This window comes from Sorex araneus, chromosome 6 (genome assembly GCF_027595985.1).
Source record: "Sorex araneus isolate mSorAra2 chromosome 6, mSorAra2.pri, whole genome shotgun sequence".
Lineage (NCBI taxonomy): Eukaryota > Metazoa > Chordata > Mammalia > Eulipotyphla > Soricidae > Sorex > Sorex araneus.
In genome coordinates, this window is record NC_073307.1 from 19,231,923 (window position 1) to 19,248,487 (window position 16,565).

General features: G+C 47.4%; 1 protein-coding gene across 1 annotated transcript in view; it reads right to left on the reverse strand.

Annotated features, from left to right (window-relative positions):
• Positions 1 to 877: 877 nt before the first annotated feature.
• Positions 878 to 16,565, reverse strand: part of NDFIP1 (Nedd4 family interacting protein 1) — a 40,583-nt gene continuing 24,895 nt past the window's right edge. Inside the window, exons 4-8 of the mRNA XM_055142809.1 lie at positions 15,555 to 15,642; positions 13,966 to 14,090; positions 10,930 to 10,996; positions 7,656 to 7,761; positions 878 to 1,987 (exon numbers count right to left, since the gene is read on the reverse strand). Of these exons, the coding sequence (XP_054998784.1) occupies positions 7,658 to 7,761; positions 10,930 to 10,996; positions 13,966 to 14,090; positions 15,555 to 15,642 (384 nt within the window). The 3' untranslated portion in view covers positions 878 to 1,987; positions 7,656 to 7,657. The remainder of the gene's footprint in view (positions 1,988 to 7,655; positions 7,762 to 10,929; positions 10,997 to 13,965; positions 14,091 to 15,554; positions 15,643 to 16,565) is intronic.

A 16,565-nucleotide genomic window follows, 5' to 3' on the forward strand; every position in this document is an offset into this window, starting at 1 on the left:
ATTTTGTCCCGTAAGATAATTTAAATAGCACTCTCTGTTACACGAACGGTCACAGTGGTTCAGATTGTTAAGAGATCTATTCGTTCGGAAACTTGGAACATTCTAGACTATAAAAACATCCAAACTCTGTTGTTGGTATAATCCAGTTCAAATAGTCTTCAAGGGCTTTCATAAAACCTCATTTAGCTGTTGCAAAATACAGCTTCTGAATAAGAACATGCTATATTCTTCCGCGCAAGAATCCTTCTAGAATAATCATGAAGTGTGACTGAAGAGGCTCTCACATTCCAAACTGACACTCAGAGGCCCTAAGCGGACCCTGGCTGTCCACAGGTAGCAGATTAATGAACATGTACAGTAATGCTGATTTAGGTAATTATTTTACCATCTTGCTTTTTTTTTTTTTTTAAGGGGGGGGAGTATTTTATTTGAATAAGGGGAGAAGGGAAAAAAATTCAATGGCTTCTAAGAGCCACTAATCTCTAAACCCCGCTGAAAGAACAGAAACCAGGAGTGAGGGGTTATATTTCGCCTTAACTGGGTGTTTGTGTTGAACTGAGAAGATAAAAAATAAACCTGCAGACAGACTTCTAAATAAATCACCTAAGATTGTATCTAAACTCTGAGGCATAACTGGTGATTAAAAGGTCTGATTTAAATCACGATGTAAAAGTTTCTGTAACTCCTCCCGATTTTAGCCCATTATCTTTCATAACACCAATGTGGGGGGAGATATACGGAATATGATCTGAAAGAAGGGTTTTGCTGTCCAAGTCTTTAAATATTTACTGAATGAGTCTGTATGATTTTCATATGTATGACACAAGATTAAATGCTAGCAATTAACGACGCAAAACAAGAAATTACACACTGAATCTACAGCAAAAGTTGCTACACAAGAGACGTTTATTAATGTTCGGTTGTATTTACAATTTTGACATAGCAAACCAAGGTGAATTACCACTTGGCAGAAAGCACATCAGTCTACATTTATAACACATGGGTTTCTGCTAACACATTATAAAAGCAAGTAGTACAGTATGTCAGGGATCATCTCAAAGGTTCGAGTTAATCCTATGTTAGGGATCCTCTCAAAGGTTGCGGGCGTTAATCCTTCCTTTGCTTCTTTGCTCCTGCGGTCTAATCCCCTCCCTACTCCCAGCTGTTGGTTTAATCATCGGGAGACAAAAGGAAAAAAAAAAAAAGAAAGAAAAGGAGTAGGAACTCCTATCACTGGAGAATTATATTTTAGTAATTAAGCTGCATTTGTCACTGTCCCTTCTACTTTAGTGATAACACCTTTAGCATCCCTTAGGTACACAACACAGAACAATAAGGTACTGCAAGACTGAGGGTACAGGCTAAAAAGTTAAAAAAAAAAAATCGATGCTTATTACTTACCAATTAAGAACATACTCTTGACCACACTTTAAATGTATTTTGCACTATGATTTTTGTCTCCAGGTGTTCACAGTACAACTGAATAATTCTAGGTTAACTTTAACAGCAAATATGGATGATGTGCAGAAATGCAGTCATAACCGAAGTTCTAACTTTGGAGAAAACCCCTTTAAAATGGCCAGCATTATACATATCTTACACTAAAATATTTAACTCCAAATTCTTGCTGAGATGGAAGATGAATAAAGCAAGACTGCCCCCTACTGACTGCGGGGACTAGGCTCATGCTATTGAAAATGACTACAAACAATAGATAAGGCATTATTAATACATCACAGACTTGATTGCGAGAGCTTTTTCAGACATTAACCACTATGATTCAATGATTACGGAATTCTGCATTAACTATTAAATTTTTACACCTAGGAACAAATAGAGAGAAATGATCTTTTTCAACAGTACTTTATTTTTTTTAAAGCAGGTGATTATTCCTCTGTGTTCTGCATCTTGATTCACTTCCTGCAGGTGTTCTCTTGCTTCTTGAGAGAGAAGTCATAAGCGCAGGACGGTCCTTGCCAGAAAACATCTGCCAGACAAGGATATTGAATATTGAGACTCCAGTTAGTGTGTTATTTTGAGAAGCTAAGAGAAGGATGTAGCCACAAAAGGCGGCAGGATGTCTGCAGACAGGAGGACATTTTAACACAGCACTAAGATGACTTTCCACTGACATCACACACTTCAATCAACATTTTCGGTTCTTAGTTACCAAGCATTCTCGAGCTAGAAGGAATCTGGATGCTTGCTTTCTTGAAAATCCTTGAGGCCAGAGGAACTTTCCAGACCTCCTCATAGAAGAATGAAACCCAAGTAGTCTGTCTTTCACCCCACGCTTCACCTTAGCAGCAATGACTGAAACTTGGGACAAGACAGCAGGATCCGTGTGTGTGTGTGTGTGTGTGTGTGTGTGTGTGTTGTGTGTTCCATAATATATATATGTATATGGGGGGGGGACGGGGAGCGACAGGACAGCGGGCAGGCTTCTTGCCTTCCAAGTATATAGATCATTACCAAAACATGTGAAGCAATGTTTATCCTGTCAATTCTGCCTGCTGTCATGCAAGGGAAGGTTTCCAATGAGGGTGTCAAATGATTCCTGCTGTACTTGAAGCATGGCATGGTTTAAAAATGACTGTAAACTCACAGGCATCATAAATGAATTCTTTAAGTCAACACACTGTGAGACACGGTGTAGCTGAAAAGCCAGAGGCACACAAAAGGCAGTCCTGAAGCTACTTTTACAGGAGAAATACAAAGACTGGAATAAATGCTTTCACAATAATGACCATATAGTTTGTTAAATGCAGTTTCAGCCCATACCATGGCAAACTATTTCGGTTATTGTGAAAAGAACTTGAGAAACACTACAGGGTACTCCCTGTCTCTGGTGGCGAAAGAAACAGCCAAGAGATGTATCCGCTACCTAACAGGAATTTGCCAAGAAACTACTCTGTGGTCCCCGACCCCAGTGAGAGCCGGGTGGACTCAGGACAGGCCGCTCGTTCTTTGGTTCTGTTTTCAGGCAAAACTAGGCGATCGTGGGGCTGGAGTGATAGCACAGTGGGTAGGGCGTTTGCCTTGCCCATGGCCAACCCGGGTTCGATTCCCAGCATCCCATATGGTCCCCTGAGCACCGCCAGGAGTAATTCCCGAGTGCAGAGTAAGGAGTAACCCCTGTGCATGGCCAGGTGTGACCCAAAAATCAAAAAAAACCCAAAAAACAAAACAAAACAAAAAACAACTAGGTGATCAGGTAGTGCTCTGGGGCTGCTCCTGGCTCTGCACTCAGGAATCGCTCCCGGGGCTGCTCTGGAGACCATGAGAGATGCCGAGGGTGGAGCCTGCAGCAGCCACATGCAAGGCAAGCGCACTCCCTGCTGTGTGATCGCTCTGGTCCCTCGGCCCTTCCTGTTCAAGGCAGGGGCCACACCTGACAGTGCTTGGAGCCCAGCGCCGTTCCTGGTCTGCTGGTGCTCGGGGGCCATCCGGGCCCACCCCAGCAGTACTGGGGCACACAAGAATGGGGAGCAAATGCAGGTCTCTTACACGCAAGGCACGGATTCTGCCTACCAGCTGAGCCACACTCCCCAGCCCACCCAAGATTCTTCTTTGGGGGTGGGGGTGGGGGAGTGAATACCTCGAGATGCTCAAGGACTGTTCTCAGTTCTGTGCTCAGGGGATGTGCAAATGGCCTGAATGACCCTGGGCTTCCTGCAGGCAAAGCAGGTAGTCCAGACTCTCCCTCTCTCCCCTCACCCCTTTCCTTAATTTTTTTTGAAAGCAAAACTTTATTTATTTATTTATTTACTTTGCTTTTTGGGTCACACCCAGCGATGCTCAGGGGTTACTCCTGGCTTTGCACTCAGGAATTACTCCTGGCAGTGCTTGGGGGACCATATGGGATGCCAGGGATCAAACCTGGGTCGGCTGCGTTCAAGGGGAATGCCCTACCCGCTGTGCTATTGTTCTGGCCCCTGAAAGGGAAACTTTAAATGAGCTCAAGAGTGGCCCCCCTGCTAGCTGGAATTTGTAGTGTCTGCTTTGGCTGAGAAGAGGCCTCCTGGGGTGATTTCAAGGTTAGCTGGTATGTTTGTATTAGATTTGAGGTAGCCTGAATGACAAGAATCACTATTCTGGGGCTAGAGTGATAGTACAGTGGAGAGTGTTTGCCCTGCATGTGGCCGACCCGGGTTCGATTCCCAGTATCCCATACGGTCCCTTTAAGCACCGCCAGGACTAATTCCTGAGTGCAAAGCCAGGAGTAAACCTGGTGCATCGCCGGGTGTGACCCAAAAAGAAAAAAAAAAAAAGAATCAAAAGAAATCACTATTCTTACACACTTTCCAGTTGAAATGCCAACATCTTAGTCTAACACGGGAATTAAGTTTTTCTTACATTATGGCAAAGTTTTTTTCTGAGGCAAAACGATAAGCCTATACAGGTCTCTCCCAACCGATGCCATCTCCCTGAAGCATAAAAAAAGGTCTGATGGAGAAAGAACCTTCATCCTTCCCATGGACGTTTTCCTGAACTAGATTTTCTCTCAAGAAAACACGGCAGGGGGCTGGAGTGATAGCGCAGTGGGTAGGGCGTTTGCCTTGCACGCGGCCGACCCGGGTTCGATTCCTAGCATCCCATATGGTCCCCTGAACACCGCCAGGAGTAATTCCTGAGTGCAGAGCCAGGAGTAATCCCTGTGCATTGCCAGGTGTGACCCAAAAAGCAAAAAAAAAAAAAAAAAAAAAAGGAAAACACGGCACATCTGAATCTGAGGGAGAGCTCTGCCGCTTCCGATGGACAGAGGAAATCTGGACTGACAGGATTCTCCAGCTTTTTCCAAGCTTCCTCTGGGTCTGCTGGAAATTAGTGAGGAAGTCATTAGAATTCTAAACGCTGTTTTTCGTCTCCAAACCCTTAATTTAGGACTCGGAATCCCCTGGCACGTCAGGAACGGTCTCAGATCAACTAGAACGTCGGAAAAGGCGAAGCAGCGCACTGCGCCTCCTGATGTACCTCAGCGCCTCTGAGGACGTCTCTGAAGCTCTAATGGCTACTGAGTGCAAAATGCCCCAAGTGCAGAAAACGGGCGCCTGGAACCTGCGCTCACTCCTCCCACAGCCTGGTCCCGAGGGCTGCGACTTCACAGGGAAGCCGGGAGATGTGCTGCGTCATGGTTAGAAATGCAGAACAGCACAAACAAACTAAACCCGCAAAACTAAGGGGACTCCTCAGTCAAAGCCCCTGACGATACAAGCAGCGTGTGACGCTTCGGCTCTCCTTCCACCACGTTCTGATTTGTCCTGTAGGAGCGGAAAGAGGAAGGTGTGCAAACCCTTAACCAGCTAGAAATTTCCACCTACGTGAAGGATGAAGAGAACAGAGTTGCTCCCTCAGTCCACTGGGGACTCTGAGGCCGTGTTTTCCTCAGGGAGCCGGTGTTACCCTCAATTAAAAACAAATCACTGAGCTGGAGCGACAGTGCAGTGCGTAGGGCGTTTGCTTTGCACGCAGCTGACCTGGGTTCAATCCCAGCATCCCACAGGTCCCCTGAGCCACTGCCAGACAGCCTAGAGTGGCCCTCTCCCCCACAAAAATAAGTAAGTGATAAACACAAGTTTGATGATCGAAACGCTTTCTTGTTTGTCCTGGGAGCACACTGACTGGGGGGATAGCTTAGGGGCTATCCAGGTGCTCAAGAGCCAGCCCTGGCGGGGGTCAGACAAGCATCTGAACCCTTGCACTATCTCTGGTCCAGATGAAAATCTTTTTTTAAAATATATTTTCCCTGCCAGGGAGGCCAAAGGGTGGGACAGTCTGATCACTGTGGCACAGGCTGGGCACCAGCCCAGCCTCCTCCTGGCAGAGCCCCGGGCATCACTCCGTGTGCTGCAAGCAGCCTTGGGGGACTCTTCACCCGGGCACTTGCCAGGCGGGCACTTCTATCCACTGAGCCCGTTCACATCCTCATGGCTGAACACCTTTCAGATACACTCTCCCTTGATAAACCAACTTTAATACAAACTCAGGTGCTTGGTATTCTTTAATTGTTCTAATATGTGCACTGGTGAAGGGATGGGTGTTTGAGCATTGTGTAACAGACTTAAGACTGAAAGCTTTGTAACTTTCCACATGGTGATTCAATAAAAATAAATAAATTAAAAAAAAAAAAAGAACAAGTAATTGAAAAAAGATTTAAAAAATGCCTTTCTTGTGGGGTCAGTGATAATACAGCAAGTAGGGCGTTTGCCTGGCATGTGGCCAACCCAGGTTCGACTCCCAGCATCCTAGAGGGTTGCCTGACCCCCCAAGCAGTAATCCCTGAGCTCAGAGCCAGGAGTATGCCCTGGGCAACGCCTAGTGTGGCTCCCCAAACAAAACAAAATAAACAGAACCCACTTTTTTCTATTTTATGCTAAATAAAACATGTTTTGTTATTATTATATATTATTGTAGTTTATTGTAAATTCAATCTCTAAGGGAGTCGGTTATGAAAAAGTTGATTTTGGTGGGCTGGGAAGATGGTACAAGGGGCTAGATCACAAGCTTTGCAAACGGGAACCCAGATTCACTTCCTAACACTATCCAGGCACAGCTTCAGGCCCCCGGAAAAATAAATACCTTATGGATATGCCACATCATGCGGATAGTATATCTATGCTCATTTATCACTATGAGTAACATTTTTTAAAAATGTTACTTTGAAATGTTACTTATAGGAGTACATTTAATTACATATGGTAAAGTACAAATAAAGTGATATCTAATATGTGGAAAAATTATACAGTGCTTGAAAAACCTGTTCTATCTGTAAGTTCTCATTTTATTTCCAGTGGTTTGTTTTAGGGGCTATAGCCGGTAGTGCTCAGGGCTTACTCCTGGCTGGTACCGGGGATCACTCCTGGCGGGCTCTGGGGCCTTACGGGGTGCTGGGGATTGAAGCCGGGTCAGTACACGAGGCAAGTGCCCTACCGGCCTTGCTCGACCGTCCCTCTGACCCCACAATGATTTCACAGTGGTCGCCTCCAGTGGGGCTGGGGGATGCAGTATCAGGAACTCGGACCCCGAGCGTGCGCAGCCTGTGCTCTGCCAGTCCAGCCCTCTCCCAGCTTTCCCACCTTGTCCTTTTGTGCAGCTCCAGCCGGAAGGCGGAGTCGGGCTCCAGGGAACAATTAGGGATGGAAGTGCCCCGTGGACTCAGGCCTCCTCTGGCCCGGGAGAGGCTCTTCTCTGCTTCCACTCCCTGGGTCCGACCCTCCTAGCTGCTAGTGGCAAGAGCAGACGGTGTCCCACTGAGGGACAGCGCCAGGCTGTGCATGGCAATAAGGCCCCGGAGGCTGCCCTGGCTCGTCTGCAGTAGCCGCCCGTGCTGGGCTCGAGGCCCCTGCGTGGTCAGAGCAGGCGTCAGGCCCGCCCGGCCCCTTCGCCAACTGTCTGCAGGGGCCGGTGCCCGGGCAAAGAGGGGCTCCGGGCACTCAGGACTGACAATCCCGAGATCCAGGCCACCAGCTGCCCTCCCCGATCATGCAGCCACGTGGCTCCGTGGCAGGTTTTCCACCTGGCCGTTCCCAGCAGCGCTAGGCAGACGCTCCCCTCCCCGCCCCCGCCCCACCAGCAGGGCCCGAGCTGCCTTCACCCCCGGACAGAAAGTTGCACGGGGTTTCAGTGGAAGCAGATCGGCTTGTTTTCCTTCATACCTTTAATAAATAAAGAGAACTCTGGTCCTGGGGAGATTTGAGAAAGTTTCTGGCATCTTCCGAACTTTTGCATAATTGATAAATCCTCTGAGAAACAGGAGAAAGCCTAATTAAAAAAAGAAAAGTCGAGAATGAATTTACAGTTTCCATGTGAAGCCCCCTCTGCAGAAATACTCCTCTTGATTGGATTTTCTGCTACAAGACAGACACATGAGCAACTCCTGCAACATTTCCCAAGGATTTCCATGCCAAATTTCTAATTTCTCAGTGAGATCACAAGAGCTCAAAAAGAGTCAAATGAAAGTCTCTCTTGCACATAAAGAAGTTAATAGTTACAGAAGGTCCAACACGGACATTTAGAAACATTATCTAAATCAACCATCTAAATTGCAAAAAAAAAAGTATTCCACAGGCCAGCTGGAGCAACAGTACAGCAGGCAGGGCACCTGTCCTGCTCGCAGCCAACCTAAATTCAATCAAAATTAACTAGGAAACAAATTCTAGAAAAACGATTTCAAGACAAACATCTCTTTGGGGGTCTGGGGGGGGGGGGGAGAGTTTCTCTAGTAAAAATATAAACAAAACCCAAGTGTCCTTGAAACACTAACCTTCCCGCACGGACAGTACACAGCACCGTCCACTAGATGTCAGGATCCCCTGACAGGAATTCTTAGCCACTGTTTCTCTACGCTTCCTGGTTTTGTGTGTGTAGGGGGCGGGGGTGGGGAGAGGAGAGGCCACACCCCAAAACACAGTTCTGGACCAGTCCATGGCACCGCTCACTGACCTCAGACCTGCTGAGTGCATGGTGAGCACCACACAAGGGGGACCCTTCCTCTGGGGGCCCCTGAGTCTTAGGCACTTCTTTTTGTTTTTTTTGAAATGCACATTTTCTACTCGTTCTATTGACATAATACCGACCAATACTGACCTACAACTTCCATACCAAGACGTTCATCCATTTAATGCATAATTCAGTGGACTTTAATATAGTTAGAGAACCGTATGACCATCACCGTACTATTTCAGAAGGCTTTAGCACACCTAAAATCATCTGTACTTCTCAGTAAGCTCTGCTTGCTTGCTCCCACTGCTGTCTGAAACAACCCCTTTTCTGTTGGACCCTTTTTGTCCCCGTCGTACTGCTCCAGGGCCCTGCTGGACACATTTTAAGATGCACTCTGTACAGGGAAACTCTTTGTACTGCAGTGAAATTGACTGGGCAGTAACTGAGTCTCATGGGCACTGAGCTCAGTGCGTACTATCCTGCTTGGCACCAAAAGGAACGAGTGACTATAAAGCAGGGGTCATCCTGTCCATCTCTGGATGGGGGCGGCGGGGATCTCTGAGAACCAGAGTGCAAATGGCCTATGTGGGCGGGTGAGCTGCACTCAGCCGCAGTCACAGCACGGTGCTATGTGGGAAGACTGGACATTCCAATTTTTGGAATTATGTGGGAATCACTGAACATTGCAATTTTTCCGTACAAACAAAAAAATGCTATTTCGTGTAAAACCCTGGATTAGTATTAAAAAAAAGAGAGAAAAGAAGGGAGAAGGGGGAGGAGGAGCAGGAGGAGGAGGAGGAAGAAAGAGGACGAGGAGGAGGAACCATCTTGACACTAACTGTGGAATAAACCAATCCCAACTCTAGGCTAAATGCAGCTGTGAGCTCTGCAGACCCGCCCTCTGAAGGGAAACCTCCGAAAATACTCAATTATCTATGCAAAAGAAGTGGAAACATGAGCCAAACATTGGCTCCACATGCATAAGCGTATCCAAAGTCCAAAGTCTCGCTATGTTCTGCTTCCTAGTAAAGCAGTAAGAGAGCACGGCTGATCAATTATCAAGTATTATAAATTCCACCCCATGAAATTTTAATAGAGAAAGAAAATCAGTCCATTAGTCTCTTTAAATTATCTACGCTGTCAACAAGCAACCTGCAAACACACTTAATGGCTGGTCCTTGGGCCACTTAGGGCGCGGCGGGATTTTTCGGCATGAGAAGAGTCCACTTTCCTCTTCGAGAAACGGTTTACGGGATAAGCTGGAGGGGGCGCTGGCTCGGAGACTCCGAGAGGCTGTTTTCAAAAGCATTGCTCTGACGGGGGCTGGGGAGTGGCGTGTCGGGCCACGGCTCTGCCAGCTCCACAGAGCAGGGAGGTGTGGATGCACTGGGCACCCACTGGGAAACTGCCCTGGGCTTGCGGGGCCCATTTGCGGTATTAGGGGGCAAACCGGCGGGCAGGACATGTGATGCCATATCTGCAGCGGCTATGTGAGGGCCCTGCTACTGTCTGTGGCCCTCGGTGGCGAGTTGGTGGCCTCTGATTTTTGCCTCATGTGTTTTCTTTACAAGGAATGAAGTAGCCTGGTTCATTTATTGGCAGTCAGATGTCTTGGAAAGGTTTTTAAGATAATTATTTAGAATTATTTAGAAAAATACGCTCTTAAGTCCGAATAATCTAAAATATGCTTGTACATTAAAAAAAAAAAGAATTTTTTGGGGGGGCTTTCCTTTCTGCCCAGAGCAAAATAATTCTTCCTTTCACCAATAGTGAGGTAAAGAATTTTGTAAACTTAATAGTAATTCTTGTTAAAAGCTTCCGAAATGTTCATTTTTCTACTGGCATTCAGCTGAAGATGGGCCACTCACAGTTCTGAGCAGTCTGCTGGTTACAGTCGCTTTAGAAGCAGCAATCGGGAGCCGAGTGAGAAGTGCGAAGGAGAGGGCGCTTGCCTTGCACTCGGCCAACCGGGGTTCAATCCTCGGCATCCCACATGGTCCCCCAAACACCTGGGAGTAATACCTGAGTGCAGAGCCAGGAGTAGTCCCTGAGCATCATCAGGTGTGGCCCCAAAACAATCAAAAAAGAAGCAGCAATTGGGGGTTTAGTCTGTGAACCCTCTGTGGCAGTAACTCACAAGTGGAATTTTAAAAAAGGCAAAAAAGCAGCCCTAGCCCATTAAAGGACCTTTTATTGACTGATGTTTGGGCTACACGCAGGGGTGCGTGGAAGACCACGTGGTCTGGGAACTGCATTCAAAGCAGGCACTCAGCCTGGGGGCACTCGTCTCTCTCTCTCCAGTCCAAAGAGGTATTTTATTAATAAGCTTTTTACTCTGATGATGACATCTCTATCATTAAAGAGAAATGGTTGTTAGATTATACTTATTGCTAAATAGTAAGCAAGATGAAGGTTCATTAACAGTAATTTTACTTCTAAAATTGAGCCTAACCTTTTCTCTTCTTTGTCTGTGATCAAAGCACTTACCCAGAACCAGAAACACCCACCAGAGCCAGTACTGACCATCGAAATATCCAGGGAAGTAGGTGGAGAACTGAAAGGCAAAGCAGACACGACTTAGCGGACGCGGCTTCTTCTCGTAACATAAGGATACACGAAACACAAGATTCTATTTTCTATAATTATTCCATTTTTACAATAAGGAAAAAAGTTTCTGATCTGAAACGGTCCTGATATATGCAAATATTGTTCTTTTCATGGAAAAGCAACGTTGCAACATAACAGCTTTTACTTTAGAAAATCCTTATTCTGGAAGTGCTCAGAACCTGCCTGCAGGGGTTGACTCTGGCTACCGGGGATGGAATCCGAGGGCCTTGCATGGGGGGCCTGAGCCACCCCTCAGGCCTGTTTTTCCTTTTCCCCTTTTGTCTGTTGGGCTGTACCCACCCAGCAGCTCAGGTGCTTCTCCTGGATCTGTGCTGGGTACTCCTGGCAGTGCCTGAAGGGGGGTGTCTGTGCTGGGTACTCCTGGCAGTGCCTGAAGGGGGGTGCCTGTGCTGGGTACTCCTGGCAGTGCCTGAAGGGGGGTGCCTGTGCTGGGTACTCCTGGCAGTGCCTGAAGGGGGGTGCCTGTGCTGGGTACTCCTGGCAGTGCCTGAAGGGGGGTGTCTGTGCTGGGTACTCCTGGCAGTGCCTGAAGGGGGGTGCCTGTGCTGGGTACTCCTGGCAGTGCCTGAAGGGGGGTGTCTGTGCTGGGTACTCCTGGCAGTGCCTGAAGGGGAGTGCCTGTGCTGGGTACTCCTGGCAGTGCCTGAAGGGGGGTGCCTGTGCTGGGTACTCCTGGCAGTGCCGGGGGCGTGCAGGGATGAGGAGGACTCTAGCGTGCCCAGTCAGCCCTCTCTCTCCTGCCGAGCAGAGCTGTTTCTGACGTGGCTCAGGACCTACTGCTGCTGTCTGTGAGCCCCGAGAGACGCTGCAGCCCGAGGCCTGTCCCCACCGATGACAGCAGGCACCCACGGACACAACCCCGCCCACCCCCCGGGCCTGTTTTCATGGGGAGCCCAGTGCCCCTCCTGCTCCCTAGCCACACGTGCCAGAGTACGATGTTAAGCTAAGGTCTGGAAAGGGAAAGGGAAACGTCCTCAGGACCTGGGTTCTTCACCGACTGTTCATGTTTTAGGGGAATATGTTATTAGCAGCAGAGAGGAAACCCGTAACTCTTATCAGGTTCTCAAAGGAACTGAGAATCCTAAAAATATCAGCTGCTTTGGAATAATTAATCAAAAAACAAAAAACCTCCAGGGGTCAGTCAATACTATTAGTTAGTAATGCAACTAATTAATGCATTATCAGTAATAATGCATTATTCTCTCTGATGAACAGACTGGTTTTCAGGAGAAAGCAAGAAAAAAAAAACCAACGTGAAATCAGAAGACATCTGCAGGGTAGATTATCTAAGATTTTATTTATTTATTTGCTTTTGTTGAGGTCACACCCGGCGATGCACGTTACTCCTGGCTTTGCACTCAGGAATTACTCCTGGAGGTGCTCGGGGAACCATATGGGATGCTGGGAATTGAAGCCAGGTCAGCCACATGCAAGGCAAATGCCCTACCTGCTGTGCTATCGCTCCAGCCCCTATCATCTAAGATTTTATTTTATTTTATTTTTGCTTTTTGGGTCATACCTGGCGATGCACAGGGGTTACTCCTGGCTCTGCACTCAGGAATTACTCCTGGCGGTGCTCAGGGGACCATCATCTAAGATTTTAAATCTCATTTAATTCAAATTAATAATTCCCAAGTCAGTGACAATTTCTCTTAATTTATTTTAGAAATAAGGACCACTAATGAGAATATCACTTGTGAAACAGGTTTGGCTCCCAGAAAATCCCCCTTTTTATTATTATTATTATTTTTTTTTGGTGGGGGCACACCTGGGGATGCTCAGGGCTTACTTTAGGTTCTGTGCTCAGGAATCACTCCTGGCAGGGCTCAGGGGGACATGTGGTGCCAGGGATTGAACCTGATTTGGCTGTGTGCAAGGCAAGTGCTAAGTCACTGTGCCATCTCTCTAGGCACTCCCTAACATTCTGGCATAACTAATGGCTAATTATGAGAACCAATCCTGGCACACAGGGAAGAGGTGAGGGAAAATAGAAAAAAGAAAGGAGAGAAGTATTGTGGGGGGGTGGAGGGGGAGGAGTTGGAATTAAACCACACAATGAGAGAAGCCTGCTTTCCATGAGGCACTAAAGATATTCCTCTATTATAAAAACTCACCTTAGAACAAACACAGAGTGTAAATTTTAAAAACAGCGAAAGCAGGGGCCTTGAGTGATAGTACAGCGGCTGTGGTGCCTGCCTCCCCCTCAGCCGGCCGGGGCTGATTCCTGGCACCACAGACAGTTCCCTGGGCCCTGTGTCAGGAGTAATTCCTGAGGGGCTAGAGTGATAGCACAGTGGGTAGGGCGTTTGCCTTGCACGCGGCCGACCCAGGTTCGATTCTCAGCATCCCATATGGTCCCGAGCACTGCCAGGAGTAATTCCTGAGTGCAGAGCCAGGAGTAACCCCTGTGCACAACCGGGTGTGACCCCCCCCAAAACAAAAGGAAAAAAAAAGGAGTAATTCCTGAGTGCAGGGCCAGGAGTAAGCCCTGAGCATCTTCAGGTATGGCCCCAAAACAAAGACAAACAAACAAAACCCCCAGAAGCAGCTGGTGAGCAAACCACATCACAGAGAGTGAGCCAGGCGCATACTGCCACGTGGGGCCAAGCCCAATTCTACCCCCGGGCACTATATAGGACTCTTTGAGCACTGCCAGGAGTGGCCCCCAACCAGCCCCTGCCCCCTCCACAAGAAACAAACAACAGCCCCAAAATGTCCCTCAGACAAAGATCCACTCGCTGTGATTATAAAGCTTTTATGACTGTAAATGATTTCAGTTTGTCAAAAAGGAAGACAGGCTGAACATCCTTCTAAGTGTTCCAATGACCACAAAAAGCAAACGCAAAAGCAGATGCACCAAGTCAGTGCTCTTGCTGTGTCTGGTGTGCGACTTACCCTGACGATCAGGATCCACTTGATGAGAGAGAGCCCGAATCCAGAGATGGCCCCGTACCTTCCTGCAGCCGAGGCCGTCAGGCAGAAGGACAAGAAAAAGCCGATCCAGTTAAAGAGGAATGCCACTGCAAAGGAAGGGGAGCGTCAGCTTGGGCTGCGGCCCACGGAGCCCCAAGAGGGCCCTTGAGCTTCGGTCAAGTGGCCTTCTCACGGACGAAGAGGGCCGGCCCGCACAGCTCTGACCTCACCCCACAAACATTCACCTTGTCTTCTTCCCACAGGCGAACATGAACACCAGCGGTTAGTGACACTATTAATGCCGTGACAGTCTCTAGTCTATAGACTTACCACTGCGTCCTTTACCTGTTTCACTTCTGTGAGAAAAAAAAAACAACAAAACCAAACCCTGCAGAACACTAAGCTGGAGGCCCCGAACCATCGAGTCAGGCCACTGTCTTCCTGCTCCTATTAACCATTGCGTGTTTTTGTTTGGGGGCCACGCCCCGCAGTGCTCGGGAGCAACTGGTGGTTCTGTGCTGGGGGCCTGTGCTTCCCGAAGTGCCTGGGGTTGAACCTGGGCCTCTCGCATGCAAAGCACCTACGGAGTTTTGACACTTACATAATGTCATCTCTAAAAGCACTGGATTTTCTTAACATCTTTGTGATAGTCCAATTTTTTTTTTTTTTTAAAAATGGTTGCTCACTTCTAAAATTAGAGAGTGGAAAGAGAAATGCAAATTAACATGGGGCTATATCAGGCTGGCTTTGATGTGTTGGAGAACAGAAGCTCGGGCAGGGCCAGAGGCGCTGGGGCACTCGCCTGGCACCGGGTGCAGCCCCAGGCACCACCTAAGGTCTCTGAGCACCATCAGGTGCGATCCCTGAGGGCACAGGCAGGAGGAAGCCCGGAGCACTGCTGGGTGCAGCCCAGAAACTGAAAGAAAAGCAGGGGAGGGAGAGGGAGAAAGAGAAGGAGAGGGAGACGGGAAAGAGAGAGGGGAGAGAGAGGGGAGAGAGAGGGGAAGGAGAGGGGAGGGAGAGGGGAGGAAGCGAAAGGGGAGAGGGAGGGAAGGAAACCTCATCAAAGGTATTTAATTCCTGTTCTGTCAGTACGAATTGGAGTACTCGAGGCCCTGCAGACCTGAAAGATGAGGTCTACCTCATGTGAAAATGCAGAATCCCCTTCAATGCAGTTATTTCTACATATAGATACAGAAGCAAAAGACAACAAAGAGGGATACCTAGAAGAAAGTGTCCTCAGGGGCCGGAGCGATAGCACAGTGGGTAGGGCGTTTGCCTTGCACGTGGCCGACCCGGGTTCGATCCCCGGCATCCCATATGGTCCCCCAAGCACCACCAGGAGTGGTTCCTGCGTGCAAAGCCAGGAGTAACCCCTGAGCATCGCTGGGTGTGACCCAAAAAGCAAAAAAAAAAAAAAAAAAAAAAAAAGTGTCCTCAGCCAGGCACATCTCAGTAAAATGCATTTTTACCTTAGTTCAACTCAGTAGTCACTTTAATTCAGTCAGATTCACTTAACCCCAAGCACTCCCATTGGTGGAAAGGGTTTCTATGGTGATGTACATACTTACTGAAGAAAGTCAGCATGAAAATCCCGTCATTCCCTATCCTCAGCTGGTCTGCATCATCAAAGTCATCCCGACCCACAAAATCATCATCCTAAATTGGCGGGGGGGAGGGAGGGGAAGAAAAAGGTAAATTTAGAAACTCTTTCCAGGTAAAGGAAAAACATTTAGACATGAAGAAAGGAATAAATACTGAGTATCAAGAAGGAAATAGTGTTTTGAATCAAAACTGAGAATTAACCAAACCTCTTAGGGAAATGCAAATCGAACCACAATGAGGACCCAAGAGACAGTTCAAATCACAAGTTTCACAGAATCTGGGAGCCCTAATTTCAATGTCATCACTGCGTGGTCCCCTGAGCACTGCTGCCTGTAGCCTCCGAAACCAAACCAAAATACCCACAGTGAGTGATCTCCTCACACCTGTGAGGGAGGCCTATATCAAAACACGAAGTGCTGACACGCAGGTGAAGAAAAAGGAAATCTCACACACTGTGGATGGAAATGTAAATTGTGCAAATGGAAAATGGAATGGAGATATCTTAAAACAAACAAACAAACAAAAGCCCTGAAAGTAGAAATATCTATCACCTAGCAATAAATTTAAAATATTTTAAAAAACCTAACCCTGAATTTTTTCTCTGAAGGATATCTAAGATACTTCATCTTAAAGCATATATGCACCCAATGCTCATGGCAGCCTTGTTTGCGGTAAAAGCAAATTAGACCATGACTAAAGTTGTGCATATACTTCCTGGAATAAAACCACTATTTAAAATGATAAAATCTTGCATTCTCAGACAACATGGATAGCCAAAGTGAGTGAGAAAGTGAAAAAAAAATCACTGGCTGATTTCACTCTTACGTGAAATAAAATTAATCAAAGCACACTAAGTGCAAAAGACAATACCAATCTACCCAGTAGCTTCTTCAGAGTAGGTACTCGGGAAGGGGAGGTGAGGCAGAGGGCCAGGCAGAGGCTGGGGGCTGGGGGCTGCACTAGCCCTGTGGAGCTCC